Raw genomic sequence first — 19479 nt, 5'->3', positions numbered from 1 at the left:
TACCAAGGAAGGTGAAGGTCACAAGGGGGCATTCTCTGCGTCTGGAGGAGAGAAGGTTTTTCCACCAACATAGAAGAGGATTCTTTACTGTTATGGCAGTGAGAATCTAGAATTCCCTGCCTGAGGAGGTGGTGATGGCGAACTCAGTCAAGGGGTTCAAGAGAGGCCTGGATGGCTTCCTGGAGCGTAACAATATTGCATCTTACAGTTATTAGGTTCTTTAGAAGGACGTAGATCTGGGAGTTCATTCTGATGGAATATAGGATGAACTGGATGGACAAATGTCTTTTTTCGGTCTTGTTATGTTGTGAATATGACAACACATGGCAAACAGCATGCTATGTAACTCCTAAAAGGCCATTTGGAAGAACATTAGGCAAATTTATCTAGTTTTCTTTTGTAAATATAGTTTAAAAAAGGCATTCTGGCCAAATGCTACATATTTGGGGACCCTGTACAAATTCTCCTAATATAAATATATATTGTGAAAAGTAGGCAGATCATCTGAAAAAAGTAATTTATGAAAAGCTGCTGCCATTTTTAACAATAACAATTTTTAATAGTTAGCACAATCTTAGACCAAGCAATCTAATGATGTGACAAATTTACTGCAATGGTGCGTGCTGCTTAAACAATTCAATTTCCACCAACTCTACAGGACCCCCAAATGATTGGTCGACAAACAGCTATCTCTTCCAACTCCTCCACAAACAACTTGTAAAAGAAGTTTAATAAGCGCTATTCCCTTGGCTCCCTGCTCTCTTGGGACAACTCACCATTACAATGGCAATAGATACAACAAGACACATCCAAAGCACCAGAGATTTTACTCAATTATATTCTTTATTATTGAAATCCTGTACTATAGAACAAAAAAAGGAGATGTTTTGACAACAAACGGTTTTTGTCAAGAGACAAATTGAAAAATACAAATCCCCACAAACAAGACTTCCTGTGTTCTTTATGAGAGAGCAGATTCGCAAGTGCATACCTCCAGGGAGAAGAAAAGGATGCTCCCTTGGAAATACAAATTTCAATATCCTGCTGAAATTGGCTGGTTTGACTGATTTGATTTTAACATATATGAGGACCTTTATTTGGGATACTTTAAACCATTTATTTTTGCCCCAAAACTGGTGCATCTCCATACTAAAAATGGAGCATTTTTAGTCTTGCAAAGTCTACCCCCGTTTTCTAGATGCTTTTAACATTTTTCGAGTGAGGAGCATATATCTGTTCTTTTTGCTGCAAACCAATGATACATATGCCTAAACTAATTTGTGCCAAAAAAAAGGTTCAATTGATGCCAAATTTCTAGTTCTACACCATCAGGTCCGAACCTACCATTGCTTTTAACCTGTGACAGATTTTCAACAGGAAGTGGGCTCGGTTAATGAATCTAAAGTATGCTGTGCATGGAGATATCCAGTTTTTATATATATTTTTCTCTTAGTTCATTAAACTGCGGCAGTCAAAGGAGTATAGATAGGACAAAAAATTGCAAACTAAAGCTGTCCACTAGTGATGAGTGAGCTTGCTCGTGCGCTAATAAAGTGTCTTCGGCATGCTCTAATACTATGTTTGAGTCGCTGTGGCTGCATGTCTTGAAAGCTATGGGGACTCAAACATAGTATCAGAGCACGCTGAAGACACTCTATTAGCACACGAGCAAACTCGGATAACACCTTATCAGAGCATGGTCGCTCATCACTTTTGGCCACACTTCCAGATAACTTTCAGCTGAACGATGCTGACAGCCATCTCAGCTGACTCTCCCATACAAAGGAATGGTCATTTGGCTGGCTGAGCACTCGTGTTTTCAATGAGAAGATAATTGCATTATTCTCCCAAAGATAAGCCACCAGCCGACATGTCGCATAGCGTTGACAGGCTGCGTTAATACTATAGCATAACGCGATATGCGTTATGCTATACCGCTAGCACAGATGCTCCATTTGCCCTAGCGGTGACAGACCCTTAGGCGGTGCAGCCCGCGTCCGAGGCTTCGTCACTGAATGACGGCACATCGTGAATGTGTGCCGCTTTACGGCATGCGTCGCTATGCACCCGACAATGGAGGGCAATGGCAGCGTTAACGAGCTTTGTTTCACCGCATTATGCCATGGTGTCCGTCTAACGGACTGCCAAAACGAAATGTGAACCCGGCCTTAGAGATATCAAAGGAGGGAACAGATGAATAGCAGCCATGTCAGCCGCCTCTCCCATACATAGGAGCGTTCATTCTCCGAGTGCTCATGAATTCTCTATGAGAAAGAAACCAGCTGACATGTCGGCCAGTGGCATATCTTCATGAAAAAAATTAGATTGATGGCCCAAAATCAAACATGTGTGATTGACATCTTCCCCTGACCATCAGTCAGCCGGCCTTCCCATAAACATTAGACCATTCTCTTTACTTTCTGATATTGGCTGGTTTGGGTGGCATCAGTTTAATGAATATGGGGACCTTAAGAATCAGCTCCTCTGTACATATAAACTAAATCTATTTTCTGGTTTCCTATACACCAAACTGGACAATTCTGCTAGACTATAGGTAAATTTCATTACATGCATATAATCTTAATAAAGCCCTGGTCTAATGTGGTAAATCATGGCAGCAGACAAAAAGACAGGTGCACATAGCGCAAATGCCATCATTAATACATTTTGGAATATGGATTTAAAAGAAACAATTCTACCATATATATTTACTATATACACAATATATATATATATATATATATATATATATATATATTGCAACACCGCATGCTCAATGCCTTCAGGTTGCTCTAATTTTCTTAAAAGTCATTTTTTTAATTTTGTAGATCATCTTAGTAAAAATTCATTCCCATTTATGTCTAACTATTTCATAACACCATGGTTCTGTATTATTCCAGGCAATTGCCTGTACCTAGTTAGTGGACAGTAGACCAGATTTTCTGTGAATAAAATCCATTGATTTGCACAGTCAGTCTCTTTCCTTCTTTCCTGGGTGTGCCCTGAAGTGAGACACAGTGTGATTGAATTTGAATGTCTCATTAATTGATATGCAGAAGACTGAGACACCTTTATTTTTTAACTGCATGGTGCTACTGAATTTCAGATTAGAAGTGGATTTGGATAGGAAAGGAAAGGATGGGCTGCAGCAGGTAAGATTCCTTTCTGCAACTTTAAATTTTACTTTTCATAGCTCAAATGGAACCTTTTTTTTTAACCTAAAACATTAACTCTCTCAGTTGGCATCAGTATAGATCATTGTATATGCAGTTATTTTAACCCAAAAATAGACTTAGATCTAGCAGGAAATCTAAGACCATCCTTTATATTTCTCATGACTTTTGGAGCCACCCCTGGCATGGCTTTAAAAAAAACTTAAATGTGCTTCCAGTCCAAGGCCTCTTTTACACACCTGCTCTACATGCCTTTGTGCAGTTTGTTTTTTTGTGAGACAGCACATTGACCCATAATTTGTTTTTATCCATGCACACAGTGTTTTTTTTTTTTTATGGCTCCATATCTCCAGTCCAGGACACTCAGAGCATGTCCTACCATTTTGTGTCTCAAATTTGTCCATTAAAATATTCGGGGAACCATATACTAAGGGTGAATAAATAAAGGACATCTTTTTATTTCAGATTTTCCAATCAATTTTAATGGATCCATTGTTAAAAGTCAATGGATAATTGATAGCTCAGTTTACTGCCTTCAGTTTTTAAAAGGAGGCGATGCAAGTGGCACGTTTTACACAGATGTGAAAAGAGGTGTGAATGCAGCCTAAGAGTGTTTTACATTGCAGTAATTTAGGTTCCAACTCTCAGAATAGGTTTGTTTCTGTACAATGTATCTGTAATTTTTACACCGGATATATGTATAGGGTTTGTATTCATATTTTTTTTTCACATGTAATGTTTTTGATGCAGTTATTTTACCATTCCTTTTACTGCTTTCTGGAGAGGAAAAGAGAGCAGGAAAATGTTAATTAAAAAAAAAAAACTTGAATAAATGGCATTTTTTGGCAGGTTTTCTGCAGGTGTTGTGTAAGAACAGGGATACTTGTGAAATGATCGTCACCAAAATGATTGACTTTGGCTCCTGCTCCTGCCTGTCTGAGCCACTAGAACCATACTGACCTTCACATGCCCATACAGCACCATACTGAGGGTTTTTTTTTCCTTTGAAAGCATTAGTAACCGCAGCAACAACAATTTGCAAGGACAGCACACAGTGATGTTGTTGAGATTGTATGTTCTTATTAGCGATTTTAAAAATGGACCAGCCATGTGAAAATATTAATGCAAGGTCAAAACTTATCATGGGATCTTGACTTTGGGCCATGTGCACACGTTGAGTATTTGGTGAGGTTTAGCTTAAACCGAGTGTGTGTGATAAATACAGAAGTGGTGACGCGATTCCAAAATACTTTTCTCTCTGACTGTTCCTTTCCTGGTTTCCGCTTGCAAATACTGAGGTAAAATACAGAATTTGTGAATGTGGCCTAAGGGCGGTTTCATACGTCCAGATATTTCTGGTACCGGAAAACACGGTACCCGAGATGTCCGTGTGCCGCATCAGCACCACACGGGGGGTTGGGGGGGGGGAATCACAAGGATGGTGATAGTTGATGATGCTATAGTAAACACAACGATCCTGCTTCTGTGCCTACTTCAACAGTCACTGCTCACAAATAATCATGAGGGTTTGTATGTGGACAAGGTGGGGATAGAGGAAGACATAACAGATTACAGCCAGCCTGGCCTAATCTCCTCTGCTTAGCATGGATTGGGTAATAATGAGGAGGAGGAGGAACAGGAGCTGTTTGCTAGCACAACAGACTTCCTCCCATCTCTCCTACATCGATGGGAAAGAGGAGGAAGAGATGATATGTCCTACTGGTGGAGTCAAGGAAGTGTTTTTGCTGTCTGCTGCCTTTCCCATAACCTTCGAGTTACATTTGTCTTGGCAAAAAAAAGATTACTGGTTGTTCACCCTGCTAGACCCACGTTACAAGGAGAACTTTACATCACTTATTCCTGAGGTGGAGAGGTCTTCTAAAATGGTGCTATACCAGAAGGCTGTGGCAGAAAATATGTTGGAAAAAAACTTCATCAGACAATGCTAGTGGCAGGGGGCAAGCTTTCTTGCCTAACCAAGGAGGAGAAGCCAGGGATACGCACTGCAGAACCTTGTTCAAAATTTTATCTGTATTATATTGCTCAGCCATATGCTCTTGGGTAGATTTTGTTGCTATATAAGCCTCAAAAAAAAGTGTTAAAAATGTTAGGCTGTATGCACACATTGTAGATTTGGTGCATTTTTTTCTGCACGGATTTGTGATAAAGCCTGATGCCAGTAAAGAGAATGAGAACTAAAAATGCTATGCATACGCTGAATATTTTTGACTTGCAGATTTGGTTCAGAAGAGAATTTGCAGCACATCAATTCTTTGTGCGTTTTTGCCCTGCGTCTTTCACTATTGACTTCAATAAAAAAAATCAATCAAAAATGAACCAAAAAGTGCATTTTTGCAGCTGCCTTTTTCCTGCCATGGGATGCAGAAATTTTTCTCAACACATGCACATACCCTTATCGGTATTGTATTGTTCACCCGCACAGGGCAGGTGTCACCACCCAGAGCACCTGTTTAAGTGCTGGGGCACTGAGCATTTGCCATACTTTCCTGTCCCTGTTCTTCCACAGCTTTGTAGGATCTGCTGTAAAAAAAGCTCTGTTTTCCCATTAACTCCCATCATACCCGTTACTAGAAACTAGCATGCGAGTATTAGGAACTACTCGGTTTGAGCAACGAGCACCCTAGCATTTTAGTGCTCATTCATCTGTAATCGTTGGATTCAGCCTCTGAAACCTAAGGAGCCCCATCTTTTAATGGTCCATACACATTTATGGGAGCTATATATGAGATGCACACTTATCGGAGCTGTAAGTGGAATTTGTGCTAAAAGGATCTCCAATATGATTGTGTGCATCATGCCTTAGGGTTCATAAGGAAAGCTTTAGACTGATGCCAGATTACAATTTTGGCCAAAACCTGATGCTGCTACATCACGGCATAATGCAGGTGAATAAAGTCTCAATGCAATCGAAAAGGTACTGTGACACCAAGTCGAAAATAGTCAAATAGTTGGAATTTTCTGTTTGCAGCACTTTGTGGGTTGCAATGTAACTTCATTTACCAGCATCGCACTGCAATGTAGTGTCAGCAGAGAACAATTTTTGGCAACGAAAGCTGTGGTAGCCAATATTAACACAACCCCAGCCTTGGGGAAGAGTCAGGCGGCTGAATAACTCAAAGATCGCAACACAATGCTCAAACTTGCTGTTGGCTCTGATGTTCAGTCCAAGCACATTGCAATCCTCTCTTGAGTTATGCGGCCATCTGACTCTTTCCGATGTTCCCTTATGAGCGCTATCTGTGATTTGTCATGATGACAATCCTTTCGGCGAAAGTCTATGGGGCTATTCACATGTTGCTTTATTTTTGCGGAACCAGCAGTCCTAGCAAAATCGGAGACCTATCCAATGTTGATCCAAGTGTCGGAGCAAGTCTATGACTGTCACTTAGGAGAATGTAGATAATATACAGTATATTTGCTTTTTTTTAGAACAACTGCTCAAACTTTGATCAATCTGTTATTTGTCTGTTTTTTGTTTTTTTTTCGCATGTGAGAAGCATGAACGTCTGTGTCCTTACACAATCGCTATGGGTTATTTAAAACCTGTAGGATAATTTGTCTTTGCAGGATGTATCACTTGCAGCAGAGAAAATAATGTACAAATGTGATTAAGCGTGTCATGATGATTTTGTTTTCTACAATAGATGACGTATGTGATAAAGCACCTCTGTGCTTCTCCTTTTTAAAATTAAAGGCACAGAATAGGCCAAAAGCAGACTGAGTGCCGTAGAAGAATGCCTTGCCATACCAATCTGTAGTATGGCAGTGTGCATATATTATTATTCATAATGTCTTGCATATCAGCTGTTTAATGTCCCATTTTCATGCACCACAAGTGGTTAAGAAATATTTTTATTTTCTCTCTATTCATGTAAGATGGCAAATTGTTGTGCATGCGAAAAATCTTTTTTTCTTTCCAAATGTAGAGCTGTACAGATATCACTTTTTTTTTTTACAAAAAAATGAGAAGCTAAGCCTATTAATCTTATCCAGTGCAAATTATTAGCAGGCAATTATCATTGTAATAAAGTTGCATAGTCCAGCGAACTGAATACAGCGCAGTAATAGGCTTAATTAGTAGGCCTGAACAGGTCACTTCAGAAGGGTTAGTTTACTTAGTAGGTAACATTAATTAAAGCCCCACAAGGCCACTTAGCTGTGAGGCCTTTGGGATTCAAAATGGCAAATTAATGTATTCAAATGCTTACCTCTGACACTTGAACATGAGAGTTAATTAAATATGTTCTCTTTGTATTCTCCAGACTTTTTTATTACCTGGCTTTTCAGCTCCTTATTGCCGGTCACTTGGGAATTGGTGAGTGTCTGCGGCGTACCATAGTGAATGTGTGATTTGACTTGAAATCACATTTAAAAAAAAAACCTGCTGGTTGTCACACGAAGAAAAGGCTAAGTCGATGTCATCTACTAAGATGCAAATGCGCAGTGTACATTATAAACCCTCATGAAATCTTTCTCTACCTCCAGCATTTAAATATAGGGTGCTAAACATGACCAATTTATCGTATTTATTTGGACTAATCCATTTATACTCATTTTCTGCATAGCAAAAACCTTAAAAAGAAATTTTTTTAAAAATGTGAAAATTCTCCACATGTTCGTCCCCATGTATTTACTCAAATGGGAAATTTGCAACCGCAATGCAAACTGTCTAATTGATAAATTTCAAGCAAATTTTTGCATTGCATTTGCCATAAGTAATTTTTTTTAAGCTGTTTAGGGAAGGGAAAACATCTAACCCATTTTGGGAAACGTGCTCTCTCTTTACTGTAGTTCCCTGTGTCTGCTGTGCATTGCCCATGACTTGGTGCAAGGTCTTAAGGCCCCGTCACACTAAGCGACTTACCAGCGATCCCGACATCGATATCAAGGTGTCAGGATCGCTAGTAAGTCGCTATGTGATCGCTGGTGAGCTGTGACACAGACAGCTTCACCAGCGATCAGCACAGCGATGCCGAGCGCCCGGCATTGCTGGCCATCCCTGTAAAATAGAATCAAAATAAAAAATATAGTTATTATCACCTTCTGATGTCCCGTTCAGCCATCCTGCCTCTCTCCACGCTCCGGTCCCAGTGATCCTTTGCACGAATGACCGTGAGATGTCACGGTCTCGAGGGATAACAAAGTCTCGTGGTCATTCGTGCAAAGGATCACTGGGACCGGAGCGTGGCGAGAGGCAGGATGGCTGAATGGGACGTCGGAAGGTGAGAATAACTATATATTTTTTTTCATTATTTTTTTACACCTGATCGCTGGTCTCCCGCCTGTCACACACAGCGATGGGTGCTGGCCAGCGGGAGACCAGCGACCAAAGAAATGTCCAGAGGTTTCTTCCAGCAATCAGCGATACCGGCAGGGGGGCCGCTTGCTGATCGCTGTCACACACAGCGATCTCGCTGGTGAGATCGCTGTTACGTCACAAAAGTTGTGACTCAGCAGCGATCTCGCTACCGAGATCGCTTAGTGTGACGGGGCCTTTAGGACCTCACATAAGAACAGATGCAAAATGTAGATCTGGGGCAGTAGTGGAAGGATGCCCACCACAGGTAAAGTTAATACACCTTTCAGATGTGACTAAAGATTTAAAGAAGCCATCCCATTAAAAAAAGTTATGGGCTAAACCTGTATGAATGTACATGTAATATAGTTATATTAATATACTCACCTTTTCCAGTGTCCAGCACTGCTTTGGTGGACACCGGAAAGAGGACTGGAGTGGTGCTGGGTACTGGGGAAGCTGGCATGGTTTGTTTTACCATGCCTTCCTTTCCATATTCATTGGAATAATCCCCATAACTGGTTTTGATTCACAAACAACAAAGCATGTAAAAATCAAGAGAGACAGGTCATTTTGGAGTTTCTTCCCAAAATTCACCCCCACCCCCCCCCCCCTTCTTTCCAAGAACCCCATAGTAAAAGTATGGTCAGCCTATTTTACATGGATATTTGCTTGTAAAACTTTTTTTATTATGTTTGAGTTTTTAGTTTTACCAGCATAAATATTTTAAAGAGGTGGCAAAGATTTCATTGTATAATGTACAGTCTTAGGATTTGAAACATGGCTTATAACCATCTGTATCAGGCTTACTTTACTACTTCATGTAGGGGTCTTATTTCAGTGCTGTCTATATTAACAATATGAAATAAAGTCTGTATTTTAAAATACATTATTTATATCTGATGTCAGCTTTTCAGAATGGAACAATGACCATGGCTAGGTCTGCACTGCTGTTGGAAACCTATTTAGAGAAGCCGATGAGGGACACAAACCACACTGGGATTCGAAAGCACAAAAGCACCGGAGAAACGATTCCCTTTATTGGGCTTACAAAAAGTAAGTCACGCTGTATCTCTGTATGCCATTTATTTTTCATTGTCATTTTTCCAAAAAGATTGTGTAAAACCTTTATCCATACGGTGTTAAATGAAACCCCACAGATGAAGTCTTCCAGGTGAGGATGCTTCAGTGTTATATGCTGCACCAAGTCTCTTACCTTAAACACGCTCAGAAATAAAATCTCCCTCCTCTACTGCCTACTCTTGCCTTTTGTCAGCTACCAAGAATAGAAGATTAAGATATTTAAAAAAAAAAAAAAAATAGTAAATAAAGGTGTGCTAAAATGTATTTATGGACATGAATAAGGAAGGCCGTCCATCACTAATCGACACCGCCTTCTTGACTGCTAATCCCAAAATGAGATTATGCCAAGTCTTTGCCACAAAACAATATCACAAAAGTAGTAACGGCTCCGGGACTGTGTACTATGTTCTTTAACAGGTTTATTCACCAGGTGCGCAAGGTTACGGCTCGCGCTGTAAGTTATGGCAAGCTGAAACTAGCAAATGTGTTGACTAAGCCCATTGAGAAAGATTGTGCTGTTGTTTCTTTTGCATTACTGTATAAACTGCCCAGTTTGGAAATTTCTATATTTCTAGATTTTTCACATTCATAACTATTGATACAAGTTAAAAGTGATGATAGTTGCAGCGTATCTATTACCATTGGGGACAAGGCAATTAAATGACCACTCCAAATCCATAAGCAGAATATATACCAGAGTTTTGTACTTGGAAGCTAATAAAATCACTGCCATAGGTCTCCTTTCAGACATCCATATAATATCGGTACCGGGTATAAATGGTATTTGTGTTATCATTGTGCCATCTGTTTTTTTTCCAGTATGGCTTAAGAAAAATTAGTTCAAAAGATTCTTCTATATTTAATGTTAAACATGTACAAAACACCGATGTCATCTGTGTGCTGTATGTGTCTGAGGGAAGGTTCACAGTGCATATGGCAGTCCGTCTAACGGATGTGTTACAAAGCGACATTAACGCGATGTAACGCATCCGTTAACGCACCCATAGACTGCCTAACCTAGCGGATCACTAACGCATGTCAAAATCGGCATGCGTTAGCAAAGTCCCGTTAAGCTGTGACGGACCCTCAGACGCGGTCTACCACGTTCGAAGGTCCATCTCGGCTACCACAGAAGGAGCAGCTGCGCTAACGTGATTGCACAAATGCGATCAAAAGAAGACTAGCGTTAGCGCAATCCGTTTAATGCATTCATTAAATGGACTGCCATAATGCAATGTGAACCTAGCCTTACACAGACCCAAAGACTTATATTCACCCTTGTCATCCGTGCTGCTGGTAAGAAAATGGACATATCTCTGTGTGTAACGGACATGTCTGTGTGTCACATGAACATGTGCAGCACCATAGGTTATAATGGGTACGTGTGGTTTTAGGGGGCCTTACATACAGCAGTGCCTCTTCACTACCCAGGTTTAGGGGGTAGTGCAGTGGTTGCACCTAATGGTTTATAATCTTTGGGGAAATTGAGTCGAAGTTTGGATTTAATGTTTCTGTTGCCAATTACTAATTAAAGTAAGTCTGTCTGCAGGTTTTTATGTAATCTGAGAGCAGCATGAGGTAGGAATAGAGGCCCTGATTCTAGCGATGTATCACTTAGTTCACTGGGTGCAGCACTTGTGATAGAATCAGTCTTACAGATCTTGCAGAGCTCTGAATGTGGAGCTGTGCATAACCACGCCCACATTATTGATAGCCACTTTCTGTACACAATGTGTAGTGATAGCTGCATCACTGCTGGGGGTGTGGTTGGACTAGGAGGCACCAGATTATTTGTCTTGTAGTTATAATCACCTGCTGAAAAATCACTTGCATATTTAGTTACTAGAGATGAGCGAGCACTAAAATGCTTGTTACTCGAACCAAGCAATTCTAATGTTTACTTCGATTGAAGAGTATAATGGGAAATCCGAGCATTTTACCAACAGACCCTACAAGTACAGTGGGGAAAAAAAGTATTTAGTCAGTCAGCAATAGTGCAAGTTCCACCACTTAAAAAGATGAGAGGCGTCTGTAATTTACATAATAGGTAGACCTCAACTATGGGAGACAAACTGAGAAAAAAAAATCCAGAAAATCACATTGTCTGTTTTTTTTTCATTTTATTTGCATATTATGGTGGAAAATGAGTATTTGGTCAGAAACAAAATTTCATCTCAATACTTTGTGATATATCCTTTGTTGGCAATGACAGAGGTCAAACGTTTTCTGTAAGTCTTCACAAGGTTGCCACACACTGTTGTTGGTATGTTGGCCCATTCCTCCATGCAGATCTCCTCTAGAGCAGTGATGTTTTTGGCTTTTCGCTTGGCAACACGGACTTTCAACTCCCTCCAAAGGTTTTCTATAGGGTTGAGTTCTGGAGACTGGCTAGGCCACTCCAGGACCTTGAAATGCTTCTTACGAAGCCACTCCTTCGTTGCCCTGGCGGTGTGCTTTAACCCCTTCATGATCGGCGCTTTTTGTGTTTTTGTTTTTTGCTCCCCTTCTTACCAGACCCATAACTTTTTTATTTTTTGGTCAATATGGCCATGTGAGTTGTGCTTTTAAATTGCACCATTTGTTTTAACATAGTGTACTGGAAATCGGGGGAAAAAATTCAAAGTGCAGTGAAATTGTAAACTGGTGAAAAAAAATTCCAAACTTTAAGAAAATTGCGCCATCTTATGATACACGTAGCATCTCCATTTTTCATGTTGTCGGGTCACTTGAGGGTTATTTTTTGTGTGCCAAGCTGACGTTTTTAATGATACCATTTTGGTGCAGATACGATCTTTTGATCACTCATTTTAATGCAATGTTGCGGTGACCAAAAAAACGTAATTCTGGCATTTTAACATTATTTCTCGCTATGACTTTTAGCGATCAGGTTAATCCATTTTGTTATTGATCAGGCGATTCTGAACCCGGCGATACCAAATATGAGTGTTTGTTTTTTTTTATTATTGTTTTATTTTGAATGGTGTAAAAGGAGGGTGATTTGAAGGTGTGTGCTTTTTTTTTTTTTTTTTGTTTTTTTTTTTTTTACTTTTGGCATGCATCAATAGTCTCCATGGGAGACTAGAAGCCACCATAACCCAATCAGCCCTGCTACATACACGCAATGATCAGATCACCTCTATGTAGCAGAATTGCTGACTTGCTATGAGTGGCAACTACTGGGTGGGGCTCATAGCAATTCGGCCGTGACAACCATAGAGGTCTCCAGAAGACCTCTGGTTGCCATGCCAACCCACCAGTGACCCACGATCACGTGACTAAGATTACTGGTGGGCAGATTTCTGGCCCGATGGACAGAAACGCGAGTTAAATGCCGCTGTCAGATTTAACGTGTTAATAGCAGCGGGTGGATCGCGATTCCACCAGCAGCTGTTCAAAACAGCTGACATGTCCCGGGAAAGATGTGGGCTCACCGCCGGAGCCCACATCAAATGGAGGGAGTCCAACATCAGGGTAAATTTACGCCTGATGTCAGAAAGGGGTTAAGAACTGACAATAAAACATTCCAAAATGACAAATTGGAGTTTCCAGTAAAAAAAAGTTAAGGAACATTCTTTCCTGTAGAAATATTTGTATATAAGGCAAAATTTTAAAAGGATTTAAAAAAAAATTAAAGTAAACCAAAATTGTAATTTTTTTTAAAATTGGAAATTTCAGTGTAATTTATGAAGGAACAAGCAAGAACTGCCAAAATATGATACACCCTCTGTTAGACATAAAGTAGGGCCTCATACACATTCTGTTCAAATTGTCATGTAGTGGTACTCTAGACTTATAAAGGCTATATGCACTTAGTGTAAAGCCTGCAAAAAAATTACAACCAGGGTCATTCATACACCCTTAAACAAACTGAAGTGCCTTAAAAATAATTGTTGTGGTACTTCTACACTCATGAAGGCTCTGCCCACAGTGCAAAGCCTGGAAAAATTAAGTAGGGTCATCCATAGACCTTTGAATGTCAACAACTTGTGGGGGGGGGGCCTCATTCAAATATTGAAGATTAAAAACCCTGCTTTGCTGTTATCTGGTGGTGTGGAAAACTTGGGGATTATCCAAGCTTTCTTCATTTTTATCCAGAGTGGGCATGTCTGTTTTGACCCCCTCCTTCTAAACTACCGCGACCCGGCAACATTAAAAACCCACTCGGATAAGACCCTAGCGGCAGGGAAGCACCACACCTCCAAGGCATAAATGGGGACAGCTCAAGCCAGGTGTACAGCTTTGAGACCCAAAAGCTGAAGATTGTAGACGAATTAGAGAGACAGATGATTTTTTTTCAGCCAGGTATTGCTTAACCACTTTACTGTCAATCCCATTCACAAGGTCATTAATAAAGAGAGTAAAATGAATCTGTCCTAGCACAGATCCTTGCGGTACCCCTCTGCTGACTATATCGCAATTACAGAATGTATCATTTACGCCTGTTTCCTGTCCCTTAACCAGATTTTTACCCTTCTGCATGTAGTGTTCCCTAGTCCCTGCTTCCAGAGCTTTAGTATGTTACAGTATCAAATACCTTTGGAAAGTCCAGATAAATCACCATCATCCAGATTAGCATTTACCACCTCATAGAAACCCAATATTAGTTAAACATGACTTGCAACAGCTGACAACCAGCACAGGTTCAAGAAAGGTAATATTCATTGCAATATACTGGATTTCTGCAGGTCATCTCTTATAATGCTTTAAGAAATCTTTCACACTACTGATGTCAGGCTTATCGGATGGTAGTTGCCATCACTGATGTGAGACTTACTGGATGGTAGTTGTCTGTATCCCTCTTTAACCTTTCTTAAAAATTGGTACCACTTGAGCTATCCTCCAATCTTGTTTCACCAACCCTGTTACAAGAGTCTAAAATGAGATACAGCGGTCTGTCAATTAGTGAGCTTAACACTGATTGCGTTGAAAGAGAAAAGCCCAGCCACATCCCTGGAATTGGGGTATCTGTTGCTACATTATGCTGCTCTCTGATTACATATGGAAAAACCCGCTGACAGATTACAATTTAATGCACATTTTTGTAATATATGGATTTATATTTTTCAGCAAGTTCACTGGACAAGCATTGCTGTCAGAATGGAGGAACCTGCATGCTGGGCAGTTTCTGTGCCTGCCCTAAGCATTTCACGGGAAGACATTGTGAGTTTGATTTGCGGAAAAGGTACGTGTTATGCAAGCAAACCATACACCATGCATTACATTTATCTTTGAAGACTGATCTTTTATCTGCTCTATTTTTTTTCATCAAGGTATTGTGGCTCTGTAGCTCACAAGCACTGGCTGCCCAAGAGGTGTGCTTTATGCAGATGTATTCATGGAGTTATGTACTGCTTCCCATCTGGGGCCTGTGGTAAGTCTAAGTATAGATGCTTTCCATTTTAATCAATGGAAAATGATTGACTCTCCAGGTTGCAATAGATTTTATGTAACAAAGGCATAGTTTACAGTGCGGCCATTTATACACACATAAAAATAACAAAGTGTACAAATCAGTACACGTTTCTTGGGAAGCTGTAGCAATAAGCTGCCGGAATTATACTGTGCCTACGGCAATCTCCACTGCTTAACAGAAAATGATTGCCTTCTGCTTTTACCATTTCCGAAAATCCAAGCAATCCAAAGAGTGTTTAGAGGGAGCATGTTAGCCTTTGATAAGCAACACAAACACGCAAAACATACATGCACGGTTTACAAGAGCGGGGAAACAAAAGTAAATGTATCTCATGTCAAGGCTGCAGTGTTGCCAGCCACTATATGGTTTCATATATATATTGGCAGAATTAACAAATTAATTGAATTATTACTGATATTTAACTTAACTTATAACCTGTAATCCCATTAACAAATATACATTCTCATGAAAGGGCAGTAAATATGTCCTTGAGGTGTCCCTCCAAAATTTTAATCCTTTTTTCATCCCCTTTACCTCTCCTGTTTTTTTGTTTTGTTTTTTTTTGGTAAATTTCCACATAGAAATAACCATAGTGACCAGTTTATAATGGGATGGATGTGCACTTCCAGCTTAAAGCTGTATTATGCCATGTTCAGCACCTATTAGATTAATTATGTAGCATCCCAAGTACAAATAATCATGCCATTCAATGGCCAAACAAGGTGGATGAAAACTGCAGTCTAAATAACATGGACACCATTACAGCTGGAACTTCAGGTCCCAGTTTATATCACATTTTAGTCACTCATCAGTGGCTTTGTTGGGGCTCCGAAAAATGTTATCCTATGCTGACTAAGCAACTAACATCAATGGTACTGTGACGCTAGTCACAATTCACGGCTAGGCCGTGAATAAGCGCAGTCAAACGTTCCCGGGTCAATACCAAAAGATCACGTAGTAAGCCAAGGGAAAATACGAAGTCGCAAGCCAGGTCACATGCCAGGGTCAAAATGCCAGAGAAACAGTGGATAAGCAAAGGGGCAATAACAAATGGGTAGTCTGAATCCGGTCCAAAGGTCAGCAGCAGAAGATCAGAACTTACAGCACAGGGTACAGGTGAACAAACCAGAGAGCACCAGCTTAGAACAAGCTTTTGACTGGCAATGATCTGGGCCAGACAGTTCACCTAAATAATTACAAAGAATATGAAGCACCTGTGGAAGTCTCTGCACCTTCCAGTCAGATAGGTCAACCAAGCTGTCCGTCAAAGCATCGGCAGCTCAGCACAGGATAGGATGCCAAAGCCGCCCATCAGAGTCCCAGATACTCTGAGCAGAGGAATCATGACATGTACGGTTGTCCTGTATGTGCAAATGTTCAAATCTCAGTCTCAGGGCTTTAGACGTAAACCCTGACAGATGAAATGTGATGTGCTCAAAGCTTCTGGGTCCTGGTGTAATCTGAAACGTGTTCCCTCACCTATCGGGTGTAATTTATAACAAGGTATTTTCTTTAGTAGCCCTTTAGGCTCCCAGACAAGTGAAAATGTCTCTCTGCATCCCACCCTTGGCCCAATCAATAACCAAATAATTGTACTTGTATCCTACATTGAGCCTGGGGCAATAGTCAATGATAGAGGAAATAATCGTTAGATGCCTTATCCGTGGTAGTACACCTTCAATGGCCACATGAAATGCACTTCCGGCTAGTGATTGTCACTTCTTCTTAGCTATACGGTGATATTGCCATGCTTGCTTATTGCAGACTTGCCATTTTGGCATCTGGTATAGCCTGTTGGCAACCAAACGGAAGCTATAATGCTGCTGAGGAGTGGGGATGGAGAGTGGGGGAGTTAGTATCTGGAATTACAAAAATACAGGTACAGTGAACAAGAATTGTATCCGTCCCCCAAAAGAGGATATCTCAAAGACCTGTGTTTGCATTTTTCCATATAGTTAGTTAGTTTTTTCGTAGAAATATTTTTACTGAGTTATAATTATCACTATAGAGGATAGAATCAGAAAGCTGAATAAACTGTAATAATGTGAAATTGGCCTCTTTATTATCAGGCTGATCCTACTCCAGAATTTTGCTAGCAATAAAATGTCAGATAGCCATGAGCTGCCCGGAATTCCATTTGTCACCTAGCAGATCGGGTTAAAATGGACAGATAAACTAGATTATGTGAGAAAATGGGAGCATATGGAGGCAATCACTGCTGTCATGCATTTTATGCCCTTTTCATAGAAGGAAAATGACAAGGCTCTATTTGTCTTATCAAAAGTCCTTTATGACTACAAAGGGAGCTGGAGAAATCAGTGGCAGACATTTAACACCTTTTACCTCCCATAAAGGGCCCATGTCTCCTGCAAATGTTTAGGGAAAGAATAAGAACAGTTCATCCTGTTTCTTCTCATACAAGGGATTTTTTTCTTTGATTTTCTATTGACCATTGTTGCCTAAGCTACCATGCACACTACTAATCCTACATCTCATTATTCAGAGCATAGGGTTGGTGATCTATGCAAATAGCCCCCACTTTTCTCCATATGATTTCAATTGCTGTTTTTGCTTTTGTTTTCCTGGTGATTTCCATGTAATTGAGTGGTCTCTGTATTGCAATGAGTGTGTGTATACATAGATTTATTAGATTTATATTATTTTTTTTACAGAATCCAATGAGTATAAAGAAGAAATCCGAATGGTGCAGTCCAAAGGAAGGGCAAAGTCTTCTTGTCCTATTGTGATGCTTATCCTTACTGCTGTTAGCATCGGACTGATGATGTTGCCTATAGAAGCAACTTTACCAAATTTTGAATTTATCGGCGCAATTGAAAAATTTGGCACTTTTGTTACGAAGAGATTTTATTCTTCATAAACTTTTAGAAAATTGTAATCATTCTTAACTGTTTTTTTTGTTTTAAATTCTGTATAGTTTACTGCTAAGCTTTCTGAAAATTGTAAAGTTCAGAATAAAGCAGTTCTTTTCTAACTCATTCTCTACTTGATTTTTCTAGTAGTCCATGCTCATGAGTCAGTTATCTATTATTAAATTTTTTACAGTATAAAAATTGGTATAGGAGTGCATTTTAGAATTTTTGATGCAGGTCTGGGTCTGTGTCATGGAAATCAATTCACTCATCACTAGTTATTATGCCTCTGAGGTTGGATGTGACAACTAAGAGGCTGGTTTCATGCAAACCTATATCTGACAGTAATAGTGGGAACAGGGTCAATTAGTCCCACCAAATCCAGAGTGACACATTTCATGAGTGATTGGTTGTGGGTGTCAGCTCTGTGTGAGCTGACACCCTGCAACAATGCCCACAGTGCTAGCACCGATCACGGGCATTTAACCCCTCGGATGCCACTGTCATTAGTGACAGCAGCATAGAGGAGCATCGCGCAGGGAATGAATTCCCTGTGCGCTTCCATCAGGACAACGCGATGCGATCACATTGACCTGATGGTCTTCATGGAGACCCCGAGGTCGCAAGATGGCCGCGGGGTCCTGTAGGGAAGGTGGCTTGCGAGCGCATGCTAGGAGCAGGTGCTGACATGCTTCCTTCCTTGCCTGTCAGATGCTGCTCCAATACTCTGCTGTACTCCGATAGTGATGTTCCAGGACGGTACAATGTAAAAAAGTTTAAAAAAAAGTGTAAAAATATTTTTTTCCAAATCCACAAATAAATGAAAAAAAAAAACAAATACTATTTTTCCAATAAATACATTTATGTAAAAAAAATATTTGGTATTGCCTCGTCCATAACGACCCACTCTATAAAACTTTCTCGCTAGTTAACCCCTTCAGTGAACACCATAAAAAAGACTAAAAGCAATGCTTTATCATCATACTATCGAAAAAAAATGCGATAAAAGACAAATGTAAATAAAAATTGAATCACTGAAAACATCATGTTGTCGCACAAAAAACAAGCTACAACACCTCGCCATCAGCAGAAAAATAAGTTATAGCTCTCAGAATAAAGCAATGCAAAAATATTTTTTTTCTATAAAAGTTTGTGTAAAAGCGTCAAAATATAAAAAAAAATAGATCAATCATACTGACCTGAAGAATAAAGCTGCCTTACCAGTTTTACCACACACAGAACGGTATTTAAAAAAAAAAAAAAAAAAACACAAAAAGCAATTCTTGAATTGCTGGTTTTTGTTCATTCTGTGTCCCAAAAATCAGACTAAAAAGCGATCAAAAAATGGCATGTGCCTGAAAATGGTACCAATAAAAATGTCAACTCGTACCACAAAATCAAGCCATAACATGACTGTCTGCCAAATATGGAAAAATTATGGTGACGCAAAAACTAGTTTTCGCAATAAAAAGTGTCTTTTAGTGTGTGACAGCAGCCAAACATTAAAGCCCGATCTATATCTGGTATCTCTGTAATCGCACTGACCTGAATAAAGTCACCTAATCAAATAAACAGCATAAAAATAAATTCTTCACATTCTGTTGCATTTTTCATTCTGCCTCC

At 39.9% G+C, this 19479-nt stretch overlaps 1 protein-coding gene across 1 annotated transcript; it reads left to right on the top strand.

The window, feature by feature from the left end:
- Positions 1–3003: 3003 nt before the first annotated feature.
- LOC141089228 (cryptic protein-like) lies at positions 3004–17978 on the top strand. Its single transcript, XM_073575549.1, has 6 exons — positions 3004–3152; positions 7457–7509; positions 9400–9546; positions 14641–14755; positions 14844–14944; positions 17659–17978. Exons 1-6 carry the CDS (start codon positions 3139–3141, stop codon positions 17862–17864), a joined length of 636 nt encoding a protein of 211 aa, XP_073431650.1. The 5' UTR covers positions 3004–3138; the 3' UTR covers positions 17865–17978.
- The last annotated feature ends 1501 nt before the right edge of the window (positions 17979–19479 follow it).

Source organism: Dendrobates tinctorius, unplaced genomic scaffold (genome assembly GCF_039654945.1).
Source record: "Dendrobates tinctorius isolate UK_male_01 unplaced genomic scaffold, ASM3965494v1 ptg000044l, whole genome shotgun sequence".
Lineage (NCBI taxonomy): Eukaryota > Metazoa > Chordata > Amphibia > Anura > Dendrobatidae > Dendrobates > Dendrobates tinctorius.
The sequence above is the reverse complement of the archived record's forward strand: the minus strand, read 5'-3'. Positions and strand labels throughout refer to the sequence as shown.

Bases quoted from the DNA above. Each gene is read 5' to 3' on its own strand.
- LOC141089228 (XM_073575549.1), top strand. The intron at 9,547-14,640 runs GTAAGTCACGCT...TATATTTTTCAG, and splicing joins CTTTATTGGGCTTACAAAAA to CAAGTTCACTGGACAAGCAT. The intron at 14,756-14,843 runs GTACGTGTTATG...TTTTTCATCAAG, and splicing joins GAGTTTGATTTGCGGAAAAG to GTATTGTGGCTCTGTAGCTC.